This window comes from Lactuca sativa, chromosome 5 (genome assembly GCF_002870075.4).
Source record: "Lactuca sativa cultivar Salinas chromosome 5, Lsat_Salinas_v11, whole genome shotgun sequence".
Taxonomy (NCBI): domain Eukaryota; kingdom Viridiplantae; phylum Streptophyta; class Magnoliopsida; order Asterales; family Asteraceae; genus Lactuca; species Lactuca sativa.
In genome coordinates, this window is record NC_056627.2 from 320,218,630 (window position 1) to 320,243,790 (window position 25,161).

The 25,161-nt window shown below is 34.6% G+C and overlaps 3 protein-coding genes across 3 annotated transcripts; 1 reads left to right on the forward strand and 2 right to left on the reverse strand.

Moving 5' to 3' along the window:
- Positions 1–1,144: 1,144 nt before the first annotated feature.
- On the reverse strand, positions 1,145–3,067 carry LOC111889383 (fructokinase-like 1, chloroplastic). The gene is made up of 2 exons (XM_023885524.3): positions 2,244–3,067; positions 1,145–1,971 (listed from the first exon to the last, which is right to left on the reverse strand). Exons 1-2 carry the CDS (start codon positions 2,955–2,957, stop codon positions 1,276–1,278), a joined length of 1,410 nt encoding a protein of 469 aa, XP_023741292.1. The 5' UTR covers positions 2,958–3,067; the 3' UTR covers positions 1,145–1,275.
- Positions 3,068–6,387: 3,320 nt separating this feature from the next.
- Positions 6,388–6,990, reverse strand: LOC128126097 (uncharacterized). Its single transcript, XM_052763832.1, has 2 exons — positions 6,770–6,990; positions 6,388–6,676 (listed from the first exon to the last, which is right to left on the reverse strand). Exons 1-2 carry the CDS (start codon positions 6,988–6,990, stop codon positions 6,388–6,390), a joined length of 510 nt encoding a protein of 169 aa, XP_052619792.1.
- Positions 6,991–12,271: 5,281 nt separating this feature from the next.
- On the forward strand, positions 12,272–16,070 carry LOC122198147 (uncharacterized). The gene is made up of 5 exons (XM_042902320.1): positions 12,272–13,272; positions 13,356–13,586; positions 13,772–14,734; positions 14,854–15,235; positions 15,320–16,070. Exons 1-3 carry the CDS (start codon positions 12,733–12,735, stop codon positions 14,453–14,455), a joined length of 1,455 nt encoding a protein of 484 aa, XP_042758254.1. The 5' UTR covers positions 12,272–12,732; the 3' UTR covers positions 14,456–14,734; positions 14,854–15,235; positions 15,320–16,070.
- The last annotated feature ends 9,091 nt before the right edge of the window (positions 16,071–25,161 follow it).

The following is a 25,161-nucleotide window of genomic DNA, read 5'->3' on the forward strand; positions in this document are numbered from 1 at the left end:
GATATGAGAGGAAAGGGCAGGAAATGAAATGATAGGGGTGTTCTTGGGTTTTTTTAATGAGGGAAAGAGAAGAAAATGAGAGGAAGTGGGTATTCTCGAGTTTCATTTAAGAAATAAAACAAGAGGAAATGGGTGTTCTCGAGTTTCATTTACACCCTGTTCTCGAATTTAATTTAACAAAGGAAAGGAAAAAAATGGATGAAAATGGGAAGAAAATAAAAGAAATTAGTGTTTCCGAGTTTCATTAAAGAAAATAAATGAAATGAAATGAAAGGATCCTTTTCCTCCTAACTTTTCCTCCGATTTGAAAAGAACTAATTTTTAAATATTTCTTTCACTTCTATTAAACTTGGGAATACAAAATACATTATTTTTCCTTTTCTTTCTCTTTCTTTTCTCTCATTATTTTCTTTTCCTTTATTTTTAAGCGTTAAGAAAAAAAAAAGGAAATGGAAGGATTTAGGAGAAGACAAAGAATTGAGATGGAAGGGATGGGAAGGAGAGCCGAGGAAAGAAAAGGGAAGGAAGGATGGAAAGGGCGAGGGAAGGAAAGAAAAGGGTCCCTCCTAAAAAAATTCGAGAACACGACGTAAATAACATTGTATGTTGATCCAATTCCCCCAAAAACAATTATGCATTGTGATGAACTTACGGTGTACAATCTACAATGTACACAAAAGAACGCTAATAATGTATGATAATTATTAATCTTTTTCTGCACAAATGCCTTGTTATATACTTATATCTTAAGGTATTAACCATTGGCATAGCTAGTAAAATTTATTAAAAAAATTGATTTTATTTGTTATTTTCTTATTTTATATAAACGATAATCCGGTACCAATGTGGCAATGTGTTGTGTTCTATCACCTTTCTAACAACGGGTCCAGTTATGTCATGTCTAGTTCTACCATATTCCATTATGTCGTGTCCCATATATCAAATATTACCTAGAAAACGATGTGACAGACATGAATAGGGGCATATGAGGAATTATAAAGGAACTATTCAAGGTTTTCTTTAGAGAATAAATCTTGAAAAATCAAAATCATGTGTTAATGGCCCATTGGAGAAGCACTTTGAATGACTACATTCGAAAGCACACAAAATTGTCATATCTTGAAATTAAAATACTGCAAAAGTGTTGAGAAATAATAAGTTTACCTCATTTTCCATTCCCATTTCAATGTTGGAATCAATTACAACAACAAATTATCATACAAAACCTAAACTAACACACTCACCATTATCAGAATCCACAAAAGTCTTATCTTACTACCACATTGAAGGCACATAAACCTGTTCTTTCAAATTTTGAGTAGCACTTTCTGTTGGAAAACCTCTCACATCCCCAATCGTCCACTGCGATATGATTCCGGCCGCAATCGCAAACCGGAGTTGCCTTTCCAACACATCTTGATTCCAATACATCTCCGGAAAGCTCGTCAATTTTCTCAAAATACCCGCAACAACCGCATCCCCGGACCCCGTTCTATCACAAGTAAACGGTGTAATCAACACGTCCTCCGTCCCCACCACAACCCCATCAAAATCCGGGGCGTAATAATGAAGCCGAAGCGTTCCATCCGTCACAAACAAGAATTTTAATTTATCGTGCCATAGAGGGGCGATTTCGTCTTTTGTGTAGTGGTAAAAATCTTTCGTGTTATCTTTTGTTTCTTGGTGGGATTCCGCGTAGTATTGAGGTTGGTAGTTTCTTCTTTGTTCGTGGTAGTGTTCGTCTAGTAGGAATTCAAGTTCTTGTTTGCTGACTTCGATGATGTCAGCTTGTTCCCAGGAATCCTTGATTACTTTCCGGGTTTCATGCCGGGATTTCCATAGTGGTAATGGGAGATTCATGTCGAAGAATATTAGGCTTCCGAATTTTTTTGACCATGAGATTGCTTTGAATAAGGAGGATTTCATTGACTCGGATAAAAGGACTTCCGAATTGAAGTGGAACATTCTCGCCTGCGTAAAATTAGAAACAAAATGAAAATAAAGTCCATGTCAGCGTTCCGTGAACGCCATACAACATCATATGGACATCAATGATTAACAGTAATTATTCAATTAGGCATCTAATCAACAAATCAAGATTTGTCAATTGGTGTTCAACAATCAACTATTCTAAACTACAATGTAATCTTTGAATTTGGTTTTAAATCATACTTAAAATCAGAACAATTTAGGAAAAGCAACAAGAATAAGGAAATCATGAGTATAGGTCAAGGGAACAGTACCTCTTTGAGCACTGAAAGGTTCAATTCAGAACTCATGAAAGAGTCCTCAGCTGCATCTTTAACCTTCTCAGCTTTCATCTTGCCCTTCCCATCAAACGTAATCTTCATATAAGCACAACCAGTTTTCTCTTTTGGATCGATTTTTACACCTCTAGTTTGCACTTTTTCCTTATTCATCATCAAAACAAGCTGCTGACCTAAATCATCATCCCCTACCTTTCCTATGAACGCTGCCCTGCCCCCAAGTCTTACGTGAGCTATAGCCACATTAGAAGGAGGTCCGCCAGGCGCTCTTGCAAACTCCGGCGGGTCCCACTGCAGCATTTTCCACTCGGAGTACATGTCCGGGTGCATTTGCTGATCCGATACCCTAACCGTTGGAACAAATTGCTTCTGTGCAGCTCCGAAGCAGCATATCAGAGGAGGGTCTTCGTAAGGGAAATCAATCCCGTCATCAAAATCCTGTAAATCTTCTTCTTTTTCAATTCTGTTTACTTCTGATTCTGATTTCTTCATGCGACTGGAGCTTTTAGTGGGAGTAGTTGTCGTTGTAGAGGTGGATTTTTTCCGGCCACGGCGAGCGGGTTGTGGCGCGGTGGAGACAGTGTGGTCGCCATTAATGGATGCTCGGGGTATGAGAATTGTGGGCAAGGAACGGAAGCAGGGAGTGGAGCGGAAGGATGGTGGTGAAGGAAGGATTTGAAGAATCGCCATGACTGTTGGTAGTTAGGGTTTAACAATTTGGGTCATGGTTTCTGTTTCCGATAGGGTTTTCCTTATCATGTAACTGAAAGATTCAAAATAACATTTCTTTCGTTTTTTTTCTTTTTTACATTGTGACTAATGTTAAAAAACAACAATGTATTTTAATCGAGGAATTTTTTGATTTTGTTTATGTTTAGGGAAAAAAAAATTATATACATTTCATTAACATGTAAATATATTTAACGAGTTAAAGGTTTTTCTAATATAATGTTTTAAACTTTGCTTGTAATTTTTATTAATTTTTTTTTATATATTTTCATATAATTTTCATACAAGTACTTTTAAACCAAATGTTTTCTAAATCTTTTAAAAATCTTTCTTACATGTTTTTTTCTACATTTTCATACAACTTATTTATAATTTTCATACAACTATTTCTAAACTTTTCTTTTATAACATTTTTAAAGTTGTTCGTAGATTTTGTATGACAATCTTCTATTTTTTTATAACATTTTAAAATACTTTCGTTAAATAGTAATTTAGAACGTTGTATTAAAAAATAAAAAAGTTTATAAATTTTGAATTAAAAAGTATAAAAAAGTTATAATAATTTTAAAACATTTACATTATAAAGTTTTTCTTGTTTGTTGCGTAATATTTTCTTTTTATTTTTTTAAATACCCTCCATACTTATTATTACATATTTAATTTATTTAATTTTGTTAGATATTATTTACTTTAAAAATATTGCATATGCTTTAAAACAAAAATAAAAAAATTTAATAGGTTGTATAAAATATAATAGTTTTTTCTTTAAAAGTTCAATTGCTTCTAGGATTTCTTTATTCGTTCCAATGATATTTAGATCATCAACGTAGACCGCTATAATCACATACTCAGATGTTGTTTTCTTAATAAATACGCATGGACAAATAGTGTTATTTTTATAACCTTTACTTGTCAAATAATCGCTTAAACGATTGTACCACATGCGCCCAGATTGCTTTAACCCATTCAAAGATCTTTGCAGTTTTATAGAATACATTTCTCTGGGTTTTGCACGTAATGCTTCAGGCATTTTAAATCCTTTAGGGATTTTCATATAGATATCACTATCAGGTGATCCATACAAGTAAGCTGTAACACCATCCATAAGACGTATCTCTAACTTTTTAGAGACTGCCAAGCTTATTAAATATCTAAAAGTGGTTGCATCCATTATCGGTGAATAAGTCTCCTCATAACCAATCCCAGGTCTTTGAGAGAAACCTTAAGCCACAAGTCTAGCCTTGTATCTTGCATTTTCGTCTTCTCATTTCTTTTTCGTACGAAGATCCATCTATACCTTATGGTTTCACAACTCCAGGTGTAAGGATAATATCCCCAAAAACCTTTCTCTTGCTAAGATAATTTAATTCAACTTGCATAGCCTCCTTCCATTTAGCCAAATAATTTCTTCTATGACATTCTATGACAGATTGTGGTTCGGGATCATCATTCATTATATTAGATGCAAATGAATAAGAAAATATTGAACTTATTATCAGTTTCATTTTTGTCACATATTCTATTTGTTTAACCATAATTTAGTGCAACATCTTCCTTTCCTGGGGGAATTTAGATATTTCGTGTTTCTCCAGAAACACTTTCCTCATGATCTAGTTCATTTCCCACTCCTATTCTTTTTTGTGGGTTCTTATCCTTAGAACCAAATGGTCTTCCACACTTCAGGTGTGTTTTAGACTCTTGAGTGACTTTATCATCAGATTGACAGCTAGTATATATGATTTAGTCACCTTTTTCGTGTCAGTCAGGCAAATGATTTTCCATTTCTTGGAAATGCATTATTTTTTGAACTTCCATTTCATATTGCTTTGTGCGAGGGTCAAGATATGATAAAGAAGGCTCATGTTATGAAACATCCTTTTCTATGATATTCTTTTCTCCCCCCTAATGATGAGAAATTTGCCTCATCAAATTGGCAATTAGCTAGGCGTGTTGTAAAAACATCACCTGTTAAAGGTTCAAGATATTTTATAATAGAGACTGACTCATAACCAACATATATTCCCAACCTTCTTTGATGACCCATTTTTGTCCTTTGTGGTGGTGCAATGGGGACATATACTGCACACCCAAAAATTCTCAAATGGGATATATTTGGCTCTTGACCAAAAGCAAGTTGTAAGGGAGAATATACATGATATGCACTTGGTCTCATGTGTATCAATGATCCAGCATGTAAGATAACATGGCCCCAAACAGAAACAAGAAGTTTGGTCCTCATTATCAATAGTCTAGCTATTAGCTGGAACGTTTAATCAGTGATTTGTCTAAACTATTTTGTGTGTGTACATGAGCAAATGGATGCTCAACAATAATTTCTACAGACATACAATAGTCATTAAATGTGTGTGAAGTAAATTCACCAGCATTATCAAGTCTCACTCTTTTGATAGTATAATCAGGGAAATGTGCCCTTAATTTAATAATTTGAGCAAGAAACTTTGCAAATGCCATTTTACGAGTTGATAATAGGCAAACATGAGACCATTTGTTGGATGTATCTATTAGAACCATAAAGTATCTAAATGGTTCAGATGGTGGATGAATTGGTCCACATATATTACCTTTAATTCTTTCTAGAAATCTAGGTGACTCCCTTTCAACTTTCATTGGAGAATGTTTTATAATTAACTTTCCAAGGGAACAAGATGTACATAGTCTTATGCTACCGGACTGAGGGAACTTTTGGTCCTTCAATGGGTCCCCATGCGTTTTCTCAATTAATCTTCGCATCATTGTTAATCCTGGGTGGCCCAACCTATCATGCCATAAACTGAATGTCCCAGGATCACAATGGTTTTCTTTAACTACCATATTTTATTCATTCATATGTATATATGTATAATGCAAACCATAATCAAGTGTTGGTAGTTTTTCAAGCACACGATTTTGTCTATAATATACATATATTTCTTCTTTTTAATGGTCACAGTTTTTGTGTCATATCCTTAGAAATATATGTCATTGAAAATTAGTAAGTTTCTATTAGACTTTGGATAAAATAAGGCATTTTCTATACAAAACTTCGTACCATTTAGTAATACAAATTAGGCGGTTCCATTCCCCTCTATCAAGTCTGTAGGACCTGATATTGTATGTATGACTGTTTTTGTTGGCACTAATTTTGAAAAATATTTCTTTGATTTCAAAATAGTATGCGTACTACCACTATCTTCTATGTAAAGATCTCCAACATTTTCTTGGTGTTGTGCTCCAGTTGGACTCATATTAAACTTCACATATGAAAGAAATAATAAGCCAATAAACATACTCACAATAATTATTATAAATAAACTTCATTTATTTTAGGAAAGGCATTACATGAAAAACAAAGGAAGGAAAAATAGGTTTACAAGAACAACAACATAAATTTTTAGTTTATATCTTCCATGTCATTGCAGAAATCAGCAACAATTAGCGGAGTGCGTTCAACATTATCAATGAGGTTTGCTTCTTTTCCTTTTCCTTTAATGGACTCTCGATAAAGTTGACAAAGATGCGCAGGTGTGCGACAAGTCCTTGACCAATGTCCTGTGCGACCACATCTATAACATGAACCATTAGATTTTTCTGATGTCCCAACATCATGCCTTGCTACTTTGGCCTTTTCTTGTGTATGGTAATTATTCCTTTTTTGTCCACGACCACAATTATTTCCTTTTCTGCTACCAAAATTATGGTTTTGCTTATGGCTTTGGTTTCGATTAAAATAGCCACGCCCTCGTCCTAGACCACAGCCACATCCTCATCCACACGTATTGTTTTGATAACCATCAGTATATGTAGCATTTGCTTCAGGAAGTGCTACTGATCCCATTGGAAGAGATTCATGGTTTTTCATCAAGAGCTCATTATTTTGCTCTGCAACAAGTAGGCATGCATTCAGTTCGGAATATTTTGTGAGCTTTTGCAACCGATATTGTTGCATTAAGGTAATGTTTGTTGCATGAAATGTGGAGTATGTTTTCTCCAACATATCGTTATCAGTAACTTCTTGTCCACAATACTAAAGTTGTGAAAATATTCTAAACAAAGCTGAGTTGTATTCATTTACTTTCTAGAAGTCTTGAAACCTCAGTGTTCTCCATTCATCTCTAGCATTTGGAAGTATAACTTCCTTTTGATGATAAAATCTTATTTTAAGAGATTCCAGAAAACACTTGGATCAGTAATATCAAGATGTTTAAATCTCAACATTTCATCAATATGATTACAAAGGAAAACGTGTGCTTTCGCCTTGTCTTGTGCCAAGCAATTATTAAATTCATGTATAGCATTTGAGGTTCCCATGGACTCAAGATGCATTTTTACATCTATCATCCATGGCTCATAGTTTTTCCCACTAACTTCAAGAGTTGTAAACTCGAGCTTTGCAATGTTGGACATATCGTAACTATAAATTTAAACAAAATAACAAGATGAAAATTAAAACCCATTTATTTCAATATGTATTGCACAAAAATGGAAGCGGGAGAAGAATAATCCCATACAAGACTAAAAAAGGATAAAATAAATCAGGATAAAAAAACATCCGGTGTGAGATTGAAAAATAGGAAGCGAAGTGCTATAGTCATTATAGCTGCGAAAATTACAACCGGATCAATCATTTTGATCTTGATAACCTGGAAAAGTGAGAGAATTTACTCTCCCTTTTTTTTCTAGAAAGGAATATGATAGTGATGTTATTTATAGTAGAAAAATAGCCGTTGTTTTTGTTGCTTATAACCGTTGTGTGTATGTGTGTGTGTGTGTGTGTGTATATATATATATATATATATATATATATATGTGTGTGTGTGTGTGTGTGTGTGTGTGTTTTGTAAATCATTCAATAAGACCTTTAATTAGTACATAATTTTACTTGGTATAATTTTATTAATTAGAAACATATATAAATAAATATTAGTAAATGTTTAAATAAAATTATGAAGAATATCTAAAATATAAATAAATAAACATTGACATGTATAAATAAATGTTAGTATACATAAATAAAAGTTAGTTGCATAATTTAAATGCTAGTATGTATAAATAAAAGTTAGTTGCATAAAGTAAATGTTAGTATAAAAAATAAAAATCGTTAGTAGTCCATAATGTCCATAATGAATAAGTTTTATTAATTTATTGGTATTTTTGCTTTTAATATGATGGAGGTTTTATAATTAATAATGTTTTTTTTACTAAGTAATACATACATTGATTAAGATAGATGTGATTTTCACTTGTTTAATAACATTGATTAGAGCTTTCGTACTGATAACGTGTTGTAAATTTGATGTAATAAAAACTAAAACTTATAAAGTTAAACTAAAACATTATAAAGTAAACAAGGAGATTTAAGAGGATTCTTGAACACTTAGAAGATTGTATTCAAGATGGTGCGTTTTTTTCTTTCACATTTAATAGGTATTTATACTACATACCATCATATTCTTACATCATCAAAATAATAACTAAATAGTTAATGGAAACTATTTGAAGGGTGAAAAATGTTCATCCACATGCTATGTCTAACTCAATGATTTTATGGTTTTTATAACAATACACACACACACAGAGGTAAAAGATCAAATGAAAACAAAAGAAAAATTAAGAACCATTTTTTAAGCTTATAACTAATAATATATTTGTTATTTTTCAAAAATGGCATGATAGTAAATAACAACAAATCTTAAACTAGTTTTACAAACAAATAATTAGATATCAAAAACTATATCTAAATTAAATCTGATTCATTCTCTCATAATTCTCAAAACATCAACCTTTCTCTTCTTTACCTCCTTCTACTACCGACATCTTCATTCAATCACTACGGTCACCATGTCCACCCTTCAGCTCGCCGGAACCCATGTCGACACCGACACCGCCATCTAGATCTACAATTTTTACTATACATGCACCAGTTCCACTGATAGCGTCGTCCTCATGCATCTTGACATCCATGAATTCTGTTGGTAACCACGACCAACGACGACATACGAGTCTAGATCTAAGACTCTGACGAGCGGTGATGCCAGATTCATGAGCACCGGCGAGCGGAGTGTCCAGATCTACCATCTCCAGTGAGTGGAAACTCCTGATTTACAAGTTTTGACAGCGATGTTCCACCGTAATCGCCTCTTTCTAGATTTACTTCGTCTCTGTCCACTACCCTCGCCGGTACTCTACCACCAATGTTGTGTTGAATACAGTCAACCTAAGACCATAACTTCAAAAATACAAAACCGACCTTAGACTTGTCAATGCCCCTCACCATCACTAGTCACCAAAGAAAAAGTTGATTCAAAGCTTTTATGCTGGAGGAGAGAGAGGCCGTTTATGTTGGCTTATCAATGATTTTATTTTTCAAGAAAACAAATGATCGACAGTTGCGTTTTACAGAGACATAAGAGGTAATCTTCTTCTTTATTTATTTTTTTTATTTATGTACTGTTACTATTCCCTAGCTCCTAGCTACTAGGCAACTATTAGCTCCATAAACTTCCTAGTCCTTTTTGTTTTCATTTGCTACAACCTAAGAGTCTAGTGCATATTGAGTTATTATTAATTATCTTTTTCTAATAGAATATCACATGTCATGTGATTCTATATTTAATTTTGCCTTTTATTTTTATAGCTTTATTTTTGTTTTATTATTTGTCTGATCATTACAAATTTAGCTATTTCATAATTATAAAATTTTAAACAATTAATTATACATGTTTTGAATTTGATTTTTTAAGAATATATTATTATATTATAATATAAGCTTTTTTATTTTAAAAGTCTTGTTTTGTCTTTGATAAAAAAATTAGTTTGGTTATAATCGTTTTTCCTTTTGTTAATGTATGAATTTAATGTTTTAATGTCTTATTTATTATTTGTTTTTGTTAATTTTAGTTTTTACTGCTATTTAGTTATGAATCCATGTTTGTTATATCATTTGTTATAATGTTTGCATAAAAATGATATTCAAAGTTTATGTTTTATGGTTGTTATATTGTGAATTGAATTTAAAATGTGTGTTATTATGTTAGTTTTTTCTAAAATAATTTGAATTTACGTTTTTCTAAGTTGTGATTAGTGATGTTTTAATTTTCAAATTATTTTTTAGTTTTGTTAATGCCAGTTTTAACTGTGAATGAATGAATTAATATGTTTTTAAGTTGTGAATACTATAAATGGGAGTCCTAGACTATTTTAATAAATTGTGAATGAGAATCCTAAAATAATCTATTAAATTATGAATTTGTATGGTGCACAAGGTATTTGATAAAATGTTTCAACAAAATCAAGTATGTTTTTAAGTGGTAAATACTGTGAATGAGAGTCTAAACTCCTTTATTAAACTGTGAATTAAAGTCTTGAATTGTGAGTTTTAAATTGAGAATATGGTCATGAAGATATAATTTTTATGTATTAAACTTTGAAGTCATTATATTAAGATGTGAATTTTGTGATTAAAATTTTGAATTAATCATATTAAGTTGTGAATTGATTATATTAAAATATGACTGTATTAAACTGTAAATTAATTGTATTAAGCTGTGAACTGACTGTATCCAGTTGTGAATTTTTTTATTAATGATTTGTTTGCTTTTGAAATATGATATGAATGAAGCATTATATAAAAATATGATTTTATCTAATTTTGAATAAATTATGTAAAATTTAAATTGTGAATATTTGTGTAAATAAAATTTGAAAGAAGCTATGGTCTATAGATTTGAATGTATAAATGTAAGTTTTCATTTGAGCATTTGTTTGTGAGTATAAATATTTTTTGTGCATTAAAAATGATTTTTTTATATTAAGTTATGAATTTTATGTACTAAACTGTATATTGATTGTATTAAGTTGTGAATTGATTGTATTAAGTTGAGCACTTTTAATGAATTTTGTGTTAAAATATGAATGATTTATATATGAATGTCTGTATTAATTTTCTTGTGAATATATATGTATATATATATATATATATATATATATATATATATATATATATTATGTTGTATAAATATGTATGAATATATTAGTTTTTATAATTATTTTGCATTACACTCTGAATTAGTGAATTAATTGGTTTATTGAATTGTGAATATAATATTTAAGTTGTGAATCCATGATTATGTATATATATATATATATATATATATATATATATATATATATATATATATATATATATATATGTGTGTGTGTGTGTGTGTGTAGGGGAAGGTTCTTTTGAGGACAATAGTTAAAGTGAGGATGTGAGGACAAGTATTATCCATTAGATTAATCAATTAAATGTTATTAATAATATTAGATGTTATAATTTTTAGAATAATTTCAAAATGAAATTTAATCCTAAAAAATCGAGAGAGGGCTAAAACAGTAAAGTTGCATGGTTAATTGAAAAGGCAACTTAGTTGGCTTCTCAATTAATTCCGATCATATCCCATGATCTTCTCCTCCCATATCATTTTGTCGTTCTGAACATTTATCAAGAAAAAATTCAAAATATTTTATGATAATAAAAAACACATGCAGTATAATCCGATTGATTACATTCCAGTATAAATATGTTAGCAGCGTAAAAGGAACCGAGAATGAGAACTCTACGAAGCGCTTCGAGAATGAAGGCAAGTGCGTACTTGTCGAAGTTTCCAAACACCAAAAGTACTAAAATCCATCTTGATGAAGATGATTTTGTTAACATTATCTCAGGTATGTATTACTTCTAATTTGATTGTGAGATTGGGTTTTTTTTTTAACATGACGTTTTGAGGGTTTCTTTTTATGTTTACTGAGTTATACTAGAATGTCGATCATATTCAACAAGGAAAACATTTTGAATGAAAACATTTTGAGAACGATGATGTTATATTTATATAGAAATTTAGGGTTTTTTGTTTATGGAACATAGTTGATTAATATAAGTAAATGATGACAGTGTATTCTATTTTGCATGTGTATGTAAATTCTAACTAAAGTTTGTATTACTTTTTATTTGATTGTATGTTAGGGTTTAAAAAACACGATTTGTGGGTTTTTTATTTGATCAGTACTGAGTAAAAGTACTCTATTAATCGTATTCTATAATGAAACATTTATTGAATACAACCATTATGTGAAGAATACGTTTATTGAATACAACCATTCTGTGAAGAATACATTTATAAAGAATTAGGTAGTTTGGTATAAACATTTGTTATAGTAATTTATTACTTTTAAAATTTTTGTTATGTTTATGTAATAAAGTTAATAATTTTATTGTTTATTAACTTTTGCAGGATCATCAAGTGTTGCTATTCTGGATTCCAACATGGTTGATGAGATAAAAAAGTTAAAGGGTCATAGTGGTAGAAAATTGTTTGATAAATCAGAAGAGATAGAGCAGTTAGAAGATGTAAATGAAGATAAGAAAAAAAACTACCAAGAATAATAGTGGATGTGGAAAAAATTGATAATGAAGTTAAAGAAAGAAGGATGAAGGTAAAGAATGATAGATTTAACTATGAAGTTAATGAAAGAAGAACAAAGGCAAAGAATGATAAAAACATCCATTTAGAAGTACCAAATGAGATAACTAAGGTGTGTAAAATGAAAGGACGTCCTGAAAAGAAGGTTGATGCTGTGATTGAGAAGTAAAAGGAGGTAAAAAATGTTACAGAACTTAGAAGGTTAACTACACGTATGTCACAAAATTAATTCGTTGTATCTTGCGCTTAAAAGCCTTTCAAAAGACCAAAGGAAAATGGTAAAGGATATGGGGTTTGGTGCATTCATAGGTATGGTTCTGTATTCATTGCCGGGGAAGCTATGTTATTACCTTGTTGACAATTTCGTAAGCAGCACATGTGCAATCAGATTGATAAATGGTGAAGTGAAGATTACCAAAGATACACTGCATTCTATGTTTGGACTACCAAATGGTGGGTTAGATTTTAAGATAATGCCAAGTTGTGTGAAAACATATCCTTTACTTGTGGCTTGGAAAGACCAGTTTGAAGATGGGAAATATAATATTACAAACTACTTGAAGAAGATACAAGGTACCCACAAAGGAGATGAGTTTTTCAAGCTTAACTTTTTGGCATTGTTTATAAATACAATGCTGGAATCAGAGCTAATGGGTTCATGCAAAGTTGATTTTATTGATAAGTTAGTGTTATGTAAAGATATATCAAATATAAATTGGTGTGATTGGTTCATTGAAACATTGGTGAAAAGCAAAAACAAATGGAGGGCAAATGATAAGAATTGTCATTACATTGGGCCAATTTCACTTTTAGTTGTAAGTTACATTGTTATTAATATTATTATTTATAGAAGTATATTAAATTATCATTATTTTTATTGTATTTGGTAATTGTGCAGGTTGCTTATGCGGACAGAGTTATATGTGATGAGTTAATACTAGAAAGGAAGCGACCATTCATAAAGGAAATAGATTCTAAGCACTTGAGGACATTGGAAGATCATGAAGAAAAGAAGGGTAATTTCGAAACATTAGATATAAAAGAGGAATTACATGGGGTTTACATAGAAGATAAAATGTATGAAGATAGTAAATGCGCATCAAAACCAACTATCGTGGAATCTGTTGAGGTAAAATCTGTTTATGTATGGGTACTATAATGTTTATGTTTGTTATGTTATAGTGTTTTTTTTAATGAAAATTGTAATAATATATATATATATATATATATATATATATATATATATATATATATATATATATATATATATATATATATATATATAATTTTAACATTTGATTTGAATTAATTCAGGATACTTGTGGAATTATTGAGATGAGGTATAGAAGAATAATCGATGATAAAAAGATAATGGATGAAACAATTAAGACGGGATTGGAAATAGGACCTGATAATCATGAAATGTTACAGTGGGTGAGTAAAGTATGTGAGTTGTTTTGTGGAACGGTTCAAGGAACAACAGCTGCGAAGGATGTTAATGCTGATGAGGTTGTGAATCAAAATGTAATTGGGAATAATGACGATGCAATATCACCAACAAGGGAAGGAAGAGTCATGATACAATCACCTACAATTCAACGTTCCACTAGAAGTTCAAAGAAAAGTATGAATTTTACAAATACAAATAAAGAAACGAATGAAAGAGGATGTGTAGGTGTTGTATTTTATGGGGGGAATTCAAGTTTTGATTCACCAATTAATCTAACACCTGGTTGGATACGGCAAGCGGATGAAATCGAAATAAGTAGTGCTAAACAGAAGAAAATGGATTTTGTGAATGATGGCCCATCGTTTGGTTTAGAAATAACTCAAGTAACAGATGAGCTTCAAGCTTGCAGAGTGAATGATGTGAATAATGAAAAAGGCAATGGAGTTTTTGTGGAAGTCACATCATCCGTGGCTGAAGGAGCAAAATTAGCGGATGATGGAATGAATGAAGATGATATGAAAGAGTTAACTGAAGTTCATATTGGATAAATTGTAGATCAAATGGAAGGTACAACATCTGTGGGTAAGGGAAAAGGCATATTGGATGATGATACGAAATCTTTGGTGAGTGAAAAAAGTGAAATCAAAGGTGACAAGCAATAATATATCTGTTGTACATGGAATGGTAGAGAAAAGTACGAGAAAAGGGAAGAAGGGTCCAGAGCTAAAATCACCATATGTGAAAAGAATAGTGGATGTGGGTGATAGAATTCAAAGTGAAGATCAGATTGTCGCGACTACTTTAATTGCAAAAGATATGGATGAGAGGTTAGTTTTTTTTTTTTTTTTTTTTCCTTGTTTGTATGTGTAACTTTAATGTTTGGTTCAGCATTAATATAAGATTTTTGGTAAATGTAATGATGTTATATGAATTATTTTAAATCCAGTTATCATGTTTGGAAAACTAACGAAGGGTATGGAATAAACTTGGGCATTGCAAGGAGTCTTGTCTTTAAAACAAAAATTGCAGCAAATGTGATTGATTGTTGGTCTATCCTTCTCAACAAGTCAGAAGTGTTTAGGTCGCCTTCATCAGATTCAAGGTTTTTTTTTTCACAACGGATGTGCTTGTAAGTAAATTACGTGTTGTGATATTATTATTCTATTAGTTTACTTTACTACACATTTTTTTTAAATTGTTCAATACAGAATAAGGGCATGCTAGATGAAACAAAGCATGAATATTTGAGGTATACAGATTTTGAAGAAATGAATGCCAGAGCAATAGAGGATACTGATGAAAATATTGATCTTAAAAAGACAGATATCGTAAGTATCTAATTATGAAGCGTATATGTTACAACAGGTAAATACCAATTTGTTTTATATTAATATTATATTAATCTCTTGCAGATAATTTTTCCTATTGTTGATGGAGATAAGTACTACATGGTATGTTTTGACCTGAAAAGACGTAAAGTATTACTTATTGACCATAAAAGGACTGAAGGGACAATTGAGTCAATATATGGGAGTAGACCAAAAATCTTGGTTAGTTTTTTTTATTATGTTAATACTCAAAAACTAATATTATGATATTAACAAAAAAATGTTTAACCATTTCAACAACAATTTTTACGATGTATTTTGACACTGTTGGAAACAGAAAAGGAAATGTTTTAATGATGGAAGAAATTAAAGCAATTCAAATGAAGTGCCAGGTTAACAAAAACAATGATGGTGGTGGCATTTTCCTTATGAGGCACATGGAATGTTTATGGGCCATCATTCTGCAAAATGGGATTGTGCATTGGGAGGGGATATGAAAACACAAGACACTTGTATCCGTCGATTAAGGTATAAGTATCTTTGCAAGTTGTTGTTAACCGAATTCAACATTGTTAAGGATGATTTCATGGTGGAATACAAGAAGCTGGCTAATATGGAGAAATTCACAAGGATAAAGTTGGTTGATCAGAAGTTGAAAGGATTTTGCAAGGATTGGAAAGGTGGTGTTTCTTTAATTTAGGAGGTAAGGTATGTGTTTTTATCATACTATGATGGGAATGTTATGTTTAGTATGTGTATTAAGTTATGTTTTTTTTGCGTCTTAAGTGTTTTGAATAATGGTATGTTTACTTTTGGGTTGGTAAAATGTTAGGATCTGCTTTAAGTTTGTAATAAGTGATTTAGGTTTTGGGTCAAATAATGCTCATCAAGTTTTTGTTTGCGTTTGATTATAAGTATTGTCAATTATAAATCACTGATTCATTGGTCTATATGATGAATATGTTAGTATGAATGATGTTTTTTGGTTGGTAAAATTTAAAGTTTTTAGTATGAAGAATGTCTTTTGGTTGGTAAAATATCAAGTTATTTGTTTGCCTTGGATTTCTAGTATTGTCATTTGTAAAGCAATGATTCTGAAAAGCTTTTATAAATCAATGATTCTGAAAAGGTAAACACCTTTTACCATGAGAAATTACATACATCAAATGGTAATATAATTTTTAATAAGGACATAATTTACCGTAAAAATTGGTACGGATGAAAGACAATTTACCATTGAAATTGGTGTGCATTAAGGTAATGATGAAACACATTTCACTATAGGAATTGATGTGCATTGATGTACAATATAGTATCTTAAGGTATAATTAAAGACTAATATGTTGATAATCATATTAACAATAAAATGCAAATAAATATAACAATAAAATGTTATGAATTTATTAAGTAAACTATTATTTGAAAAAAGTGGTAAATGTTAAAATCCAAACTAAAATGTTATAAATGTCTACGAAGATACTAAAGTAAGAAACAATGAAATTAAAAGAGTCAAACAACAACTTTATTCTTGGAAGGTCTCATTTTGGCAGAGTTTGTCTTCTCATCTTCCTTCCTAACTGGATAGTTTCTCCAATCATGACGTGGACCACCGCAATACTTACAAGATCTTGCTCTATTAGATGACTTTTTCTTTGAAACCTCATTTGAACCTTTGAGTCTTTTTCGAAGTCCGCATCCTTTGTTCCTAATTGGGCTAGGATTTTCAATATTAACTTCTGTCAGGGTTGTCACACCTAGCAACTGCTCAAACTCCATAGAGTTCATTGGTTGATCTTGTAAATTCAAATCGTCAAGCATCTTTGTTTCCAAATCCTTTAGCTATTGCAAATAGGAAGCAAGTTTCTCCTCGTCATGAAAAAAAGATGAAATACAATGGTCAATAGAAGAAAAGATTTCTATTGCTTTCTATTCGATATTCTGATCAGAATCGACATAACGAAAACAATTTCTAAGCATTTCAGTTGGAATGATGTCCTTCCGCCATCGTCTAAGTACATACTTAGAAGGAATGTCGTTGAATTTGAAAGCCTTCATAACACAAAAAATGTGGCAACATAACACCCCAAAATGCTCAAACTTCATACATTCACACGAGAATGTTTCTTCTTTTTGATTAAATGTCACCTAATAATTTTAAAAGATATAGAATGTGAATAAAATTTTGCTTAAAACTAAGGTATGAGAATAAATTAAATAAAATTTACCTTAAATTGAGCATCATTTAGTAGATCATCAAACTGGTCATCATTGTCACTGTCTAATTGGATCACCTCAACATTCCTGCTAGAAGATTGGTTGTTCTTATATTCTAAGACAACAATCTCATAAACACCATCAAAATTGGTAATTGAGTAATGAGAACATGAATAAACAGACCTTACAATCTCACGTTGTACTTGTCGAAATACATTTTTTGTGTAATGTTTCATGGCATTTACCTCAATCTCAAGTTGTGTGATTGGTATAGGTTTTTTGTCATTTGTTTTGAAATCAAATTGAGCTTGAGTACTACGTTACTTTTCCATTGCTGATTCAAAAGTGTTCATAAAGTGAACCAAGGTAGAGCCATAATGTGTATTCTGATGGAATGTAGAATTTTCACTTTCTGAGCGCGATGTGGTGCGCATCAAGCCTGATAAAGGTACGTGCTTGAAAAATACAGGTATCCAAAAATGCCTCTGATGATTTGAAAAACTCTTTGATCGCTTAGATCTTACACAGGTTAATCAGAATAATGCAAACGTAATAACAAACAAGAGAATGAATCAATAATAAGCTGAATGATTCAATAGATTCACGCCTCAGCAGAGCTCGATGAAGAACTTCCGCTGTAGAGGCTTTTAGGGTTACAATCAACAAAACAATAATGATCGACTAAACAGCTACGTACAAAGATGCATGCAAGCATCTATAAATACTAAACCCTAATAATTAAATCACGGATGGACAGGCCCAATCCGGATACAAAATTGGTCTAAGGACCGAGCCCAAGACGCAACACATAATGAACCCAACGATCTCCCCCTTTGCGTCAATTGGGGCGAGACTCTACTTTGGCTTACTGGATCCTGCTGCATTAACCTTCTTCGTGGTTTCGAACACGCAAGGAATGATGGCAAGAATAGTTCGTCGGAAACGAATATACAAGTGGATCATGTCATTGAAGTATTTCTTATCATCTTCAGAATTTTGCTTACACCGATTGATGATCCCCAGAACATGCTCCAGAAACGTAGTGGTGTAAAGATGTTTATCAGCTAAAGCGAACATACATTTTTGGCATTCATTCCTGGTGAACATAACCGAGTTTCGTTTCGGATCAATCCTCCCCATCTGCATTTTATTTAGATCACTTGCAGAACCGACTGGGGAGATGGTGGGCTTCTTCCTAAGTACATTTGCAATTTCCTGATCCATCTTGGCAACCTCCATTATATAACAAACCAACATCCTCTTGAAGTGATCTATGATCGGCCCATATTCAGCTTCATTGGTGAGGAGGATGTTATGCAGAATGATCCAATCATGAGGATTTAGATTAGGAAGATCAGCGAGAGTAATGGCATGTTCGGCTTTATCTGACCCCCTCAAGACTTTGAATCTGACGTTCGTGAAGTTACCCTCCCGAAAGGGTTTGAGGACCCGAACATTGACAATCTTCTGTGCACTCCACGTCTGATACTGAGGTTGAGCAAACCTCAGATAGAAATCAATAAGTTCCCTATCAACCTTCGGGTGAGGATAAGGGACTTCAGCTATGTGGGGAAATGCATGAAAAATAAATGCCTTTCAGGTCAAGGGCATGTCGAATTGAGAATCAACAGAATTAGCCCTGTCCAACGAGATCACAGGTTCAAGACAGAGGATGCTAGGGGACTCGATAGCTTCTTTGATAAGCTTCTCAAGAGTCCATGGAGGGAATAGGGTTTTTCGACTTTCAAGAAGATCATGAGCCTCCTTCATCTTCCTTTCATTTGCTTCCGCCTCCCTAGCAATCTGAGCATTCATGTCCGGTTCCTTGTCCCTGGCCTGTTTCTTCAAAATATCAGCAATGGTTTCTTTGTCTTCGTCTCCATCACTGTCATCGAGAACCTTTTTGCCTTTGTCTTGAGCACCCGAACCTGATGCATGACCAGTTGTTGGTGGTTCGGTTGCTTTAGTTGGAACTGATGAAGAAATTAGAGGCGGTTGAGATTGAGCTGTGGAAACAGGAGGAGGTTGAGATTGATTACTGCCCTTTGAAGCTCCTTCTCCACCTTGTTTTGGATGGACCACTTGCTTAGGAAGCCCCTAAATTTTGCTAAGCATGGCAAGGGCAGGAGCAAGTTTCTCAGCAAGAGTTTGCCTCACTGAGTAGTTGAGAATCGGGTCATGCGCTTCAATGATGTTCGAGAGGGATCCGTGGACATCCGAAACACAACTCCTAACCACAGCACGCTCAGATCGAAGAGAATCAACCTCCTTCTCAGTTTGGGAAAGTTGAAGACTCTTGATTTTTAGCGCAGTTGTTTTGCGTGCAAGCGCATCCATCACAAAATTTTATGTGGCAAGGTCTTCTTGGAGCTTGGTCAGCCGATCCTCAATGGTTGTCTGGAAGGATTTGTTGTCGGCTGCTAGGGTCTGACGAAGACTGGCGAAGTGGAGCTGTTCTGTTTCAAAGGAAGTAGCCAGCTTCTCAACAACCGAATTAACCTTCGCTGCATTAGATTCGGCTGCCCTCTGCAAAGACTCCAAAAAGATGGTAGCATCTCGAAATAGTTTTTCGACTTTTTCGGTCGTAGCAGCACAAGCCTTTGTTGATGCATCAATAGCAACAGTAGCAGAGTTGATGGAGGCTTCGTGTGCCTTGGTGAAAGTATCGACCATCCCCTGAATGGCAGCTTCCGAGATATGGGACCGAGAGGAGGAGGAAGAAGCGACGAAGTTATCAATCTTCTCGTGAAGTTCCTTGATGTGCTTTTTGGTGACAGGAGCATCATCATCATCATCGCTATGAACCTGGTAGGGACTGTAGTAAACTGAATCGAAGGTCATATCTTCCTCTCCTAGAAATGTCTCGGTTTCGGCTGAGTGATTGGGAGATAAAGGCAATGTTGGAGGTTGGGTTGTGGGAGTAGGTTCAGGTGTGAAAGTGGGTTTGGTTGTAGGTGTGTGTTTGGGTGCTGAAGTACGATCCCCCGTATCAGATACGTTGGTTCGAACTCCAGTGGTTGTTGTTTTTGTGGCTTCAGAGAAGATGGGAGGTGGTTTAGGAATAGAAGTGGGTGGAATATGAGTGGAGGAATTTATGGGGGAATGGAAATAGGGATAGTGATAGGTGGAGAAGAGACAGGTTCGGTTGTGACTGGTACCTCAGGTGAAGGTGAACGTGGAGGAGAGTCGCCTCGAATCGACCCCTCTGAGTCTGAACTTTCATCCTCTGATTCGCTTGAAGAAGAAGCAAGAATAAGTTATCGTTTAGGCTGAGTTTTCGCCTTTTTCGGTGGAGGTGATTGAGCTGCCTTTGTAGATTTTCTCTTCTTAGGAGTAGGGCCTTTCGCCCCTTTTACCACTTTCTTTCCTTTCCCTTTGTCTGGTTTCTTGCCTCTGGGAGCAGGTTTGTCTGCGTCGTTGATGGATTGAACCATCTCTGCAGTCAGCTCTCTTGGACCCGAAGGAAGAAAGTCCTTGTAGGTCATGATGATGGGGCTCTCCGCTTATACACAAGCATACATGGACTCAGGAATTGAGCCAACAAAGATGAACTTGGAGGGATTAGTGACGATGATCTTTGTAGTGTGGAACGCGCCAATCGAGGAGAGTGGAAAAGTGGCCACAGTGGGGACATGATACTTGTCCATTGCCCATTTGGTGACGATCGTCCAGAACCTGGCATAGGAGATTTTAGTGTGTCGAGAGGTAGAGGCGAGGCTTTGAATCAACTGCTGCCAGAGAACCGAGCCATAGTCGAGGTTGATCCCATTGTACAACCCATAAAGAATTGTCATAAACAAACAACTGGCCCCATCAGAACCTGCACTCCTCTCAGATAACCCTTTGAACAAAATCGTGAAGAAGTCGTTCCATTGAGGAGGAAGGCACGAATTCTTGAACTTCGTGACAGTAGTAAGGGTTTCAGTGTAACCCATGTTGTAAAAAATGGAGAATAATTGACCCACAGTGATCGAATCAGGGTTAACCCTCGATTCGTCAGGTTCAAACCCTAGAAGCGAGCAAAATCGCTGCTTTGAGATGGAGGTTTTGGTGTCAAGGATGTCGAAGTAGATGCGATCAACAGATTTGTCGTAGTGAGCCGTGGAGAAAATCTGGGATAGACATTCCATAGGCACAATTTCAACCTTGGTGAGTGCGATAACCAGTGGAGAGTATTTGAGACACTCCACTATGGGATACATGAAGGCATCATAGGAGATTGGGGTGAGATCGATGACCAAGCTTTGCTGAGGTCTGATTGGGAGAATGTTGGAGGTTTCATGAACAGAGGAGGAATCCGCCATTATTGAATGCTTCGAAGAAGAAGATGAACAGTGGGAGAAAAATCGCCTGTGTATGCTCTTAGAAATTTGGGTTGCAGTAAAAAGGTAAAACAACTAGGGTTTAACCCTTTATACCGGGTATGGAGGTGAGAGAAAAATTCGCCCCCAAATCCTCTTGAAATGCGAAACGATTCCTAATTTGATTGAAATGTGACAGTTGGCAACCCCGATGATTACGCATGAGAGAGAAAAACGTTTCCGATTAGCACGCCTTCCCACCAAATCCCCTTTTTGAATTCTGGAAACCTTTAATCTTCCGGCTGGGTCATCATCTTATCTTTTAAATGAGCTGTCATCATTAAATAAAACCAAAGACTTAGAAAAAACCACAACATTCCGTTGTTGAGTATATCCTTAAGAACCAAAGCTACATAAAGGAAAATAGCTTGTAGAGAACCGAACCAGACTTTTGGAAAATCAAAAAGATCTTCGTGCATAGAGTGTCAAAGATAAAGAAATAAAGCAACATCTATGTGGGAATTTGTGATGTCAATATAGACATGAAACTGTGGATCCCGAGCACGAATCGCTTCCTTCAAAGTCAAGAGAGACTTTAAAGTGTCTGTGTGGTTTCCCGTTGAATTACGATCAAGCACTTGTTAAGAAGTGTTGAAAGGCATCTTTTGATGAGGCTTATAAGGGTGGCTCTCGCTTTAGTTCAGAATTCCGGATCTTGACATAAGACCGAAACCGAACGAAGTACCTGTGAGACTGATGTGGTCTGTTGAACAAGTAGGTTTGGACTATATTCAGTGAGTTGTTGGAAATGTTTGGTGTGAAATCTCAAAAAAAAATTTCAAACTGGATTCTATGGGAAGAAATGTTATGGCGTGTAACAATTTCATAAAAATCACACAAAAAGAAAAATAGAGATTTCATGGTACATCCACTTGGGTGGTTTCATTAATTCATTGGTGAAAGCTAGAGCAGATTTAATTGTTCACCGTCAATTCATAGTAGGTATTGAATTTTGGGTTTCACTTAGCACGTAGTGACACGAAGCTAAGATCATAAACACAGAGATTGTGTAACCATAAACCTCAGTGGTTATTTCTGAGAGTCTCAAGGGTTACATTTATGAACCGAAATGTGATGGAGAAAAGTGTTTGAGGTGTTGTAAAGAAACCAAAGTACCTCTGCTATAAAAAGAATGACCAAGCAGAAACACTCTTAACTCATATGAGAAAGGAGTAAGGTAGCTCATGATTAGAATAAATTTAGCAGCCTAATTGGTTTATTCAAAATCGGTTGAGGCTTTGGACAACATGCAACAGCATGCTTCTAGGGACACTTAGCTAGTATAAAGTGTGAGAATGATACCTGCCCCATCGATATTCTAGAAACTGTTAACATAAACAGAAGTAGAGACAAAAGAAAAAAAATATTTTTGGAATTTTGATAATTTTGTAAATAGAAAAACAAAACAACCAAACAAAAAAAATTGAACCGAACCAGAAATGGACCGAACGCTCGGTTCATTTCGGTTCCTTAAAAAAATATTTTTGGATTTTTGGAAAACAATTGTACAAAAGTATACAACCAAAGACATCACCTTTTTGAGATAAGCGAAAACAAGTGCAGTGGGACCGAACCCGAAATAGACCGAGGGTTCGGTTCATTTTGGTTCTTGTGTGAACCGAGCCCGAAATAGACCGAGCGTTCGGTTCATTTCGCTTCCAACTTTTAGTTTTGAGAAGGTGTTTTTGCTACTGACTCCGATTCCATCATACCTCGGCCTTGTAGGATTTTATTGAAACTTGCTTCAGGAAGGGCTTTGGTGAAGATGTCAGTTGGTTGATCAGTGGTTCGAACAAAGTGAATTTCGACGTTTCCATCTTCCACATGATCCTTAATAAAGTGATACCTCAGTGCTATATGCTTGGTCTTGGAATGTTGCACTGGGTTATGACAGATCCTAGTTGCACTTTCTAAGTCGCAATATAGTGGGATCTTCTTCATATTGAGTCCATAATCCCGGAGTTGGCTTTGGATCCAAATCACTTGTGATGTGCATGAGGCGGCTGCAATGTACTCTGCTTCGGCTGTAGATAGAGAAACACATGTTTGTTTCTTCGATTGACAGCAACCCAACTTCCCGTCTAGGAATTGGCAGCCTCCTGTGGTGCTTTTTCAATCTAGAACACATACTCCTAAGTCTGCATCTGAGTAGGCTTGAACAAAGAAACCTGGGTTTGAGGGATACTAGAGACCGAGAGAGGTAGTTCGCTTCAAATACCAGAATATATTCTTCACTGCCATCATGTGTGGTTCACGAGGATTTGCTTGAAACCTGGCACAATAACATACTGAAAACATTATATCGGGCCTGCTAGCTATGAGGTACATCAGGGAACCAATCATTTGGCGATATAGCGTTATGTCGACTGCCGGTTTCTCCAAAGATGGTGTGAGCTTGGTGCCGAACGCCATAGGGACTTTGACCTTTGAGTCTCCCATCATGCCGAATTTGGCAAGGAGAGTCTTTGTGTATGCTTCCTGGTTGATAAAGATGCCTTCGGGTCCCTGTCTAATATTTAAACCGAGGAAAAAGTTAATCGGACCCATTGAGCTCATTTCAAATTTAGTCTCCATCAACTTCCTGAATTTAGTTGCACTTCAATCTGCTTGATAAAGATCTTTAGCTTGGGAGTCGCCTCAGATTTGTGCTTTAGAAAGAACACCCAGGTAAACCGTGAGAAGTCATCGACAATAACAAGGATGTACTTGTTACCGCCAATGCTCTCGATTGATGATGGGCCACATAAGTCGATGTGAAGCAACTCAAGTGGTTCAACAACTTTGGTGTTTATGGTTGTTGGGTGACTTTGGCGACTTTTTTTCCCCATTTCACAAGCAGCACATAAGTGTTCTCGATCGAACTTAAGCAGTGGAAGACCCCGAACATGATCACCGATGACTAGCTTGTTGATGTCTTTGAAGTTGAGGTGTGAGAGCCTTTGGTGCCACAACCAACTTTCGTCTGAATGGGCTTTAGACAATAGACATATGGCTGGATTCCCTTTGATTGGGTTAAGATTCAGAGGGAACATATCACCTTTTCGTTCTGACTTGAGAATAACCTTGTTGGATTTCTTCTCTATTATCTCTGAACCTTCATCATCGAACGAGACTTTGAGACCTGTACCTCCCATCAGTTGAGACACACTTATGAGGTTATGCTGCAACCCCTCTACATAAGCCACCTTCCTGATTGTAAAATCTCCATTGGTTATCATACCATAGCCCTTTATCGTTCCATAGGAGTTGTTACCAAACTTGACGTTACCAACGTTTTGAAGGGACCGAAACTCCCTTAGCTCTTCCTTCCTTCCTGTCATGTGACGTGAGCAGCCACTGTCTATGTACCAT

Bases quoted from the DNA above. Each gene is read 5' to 3' on its own strand.
- LOC111889383 (XM_023885524.3), bottom strand. From the start codon at position 2,957: ATGGCGATTCTTCAAATCCTTCCTTCACCACCATCCTTCCGCTCCACT. The intron at 1,972-2,243 runs GTACTGTTCCCT...AATTTTACGCAG, and splicing joins ACCTTTCAGTGCTCAAAGAG to GCGAGAATGTTCCACTTCAA.
- LOC128126097 (XM_052763832.1), bottom strand. From the start codon at position 6,990: ATGTTGGAGAAAACATACTCCACATTTCATGCAACAAACATTACCTTA. The intron at 6,677-6,769 runs GTGTGGATGAGG...TTTTGGTAGCAG, and splicing joins GATGGTTATCAAAACAATAC to AAAAGGAAATAATTGTGGTC.
- LOC122198147 (XM_042902320.1), top strand. From the start codon at position 12,733: ATGGTAAAGGATATGGGGTTTGGTGCATTCATAGGTATGGTTCTGTAT. The intron at 13,273-13,355 runs GTAAGTTACATT...GTAATTGTGCAG, and splicing joins GGCCAATTTCACTTTTAGTT to GTTGCTTATGCGGACAGAGT. The intron at 13,587-13,771 runs GTAAAATCTGTT...GAATTAATTCAG, and splicing joins CTATCGTGGAATCTGTTGAG to GATACTTGTGGAATTATTGA.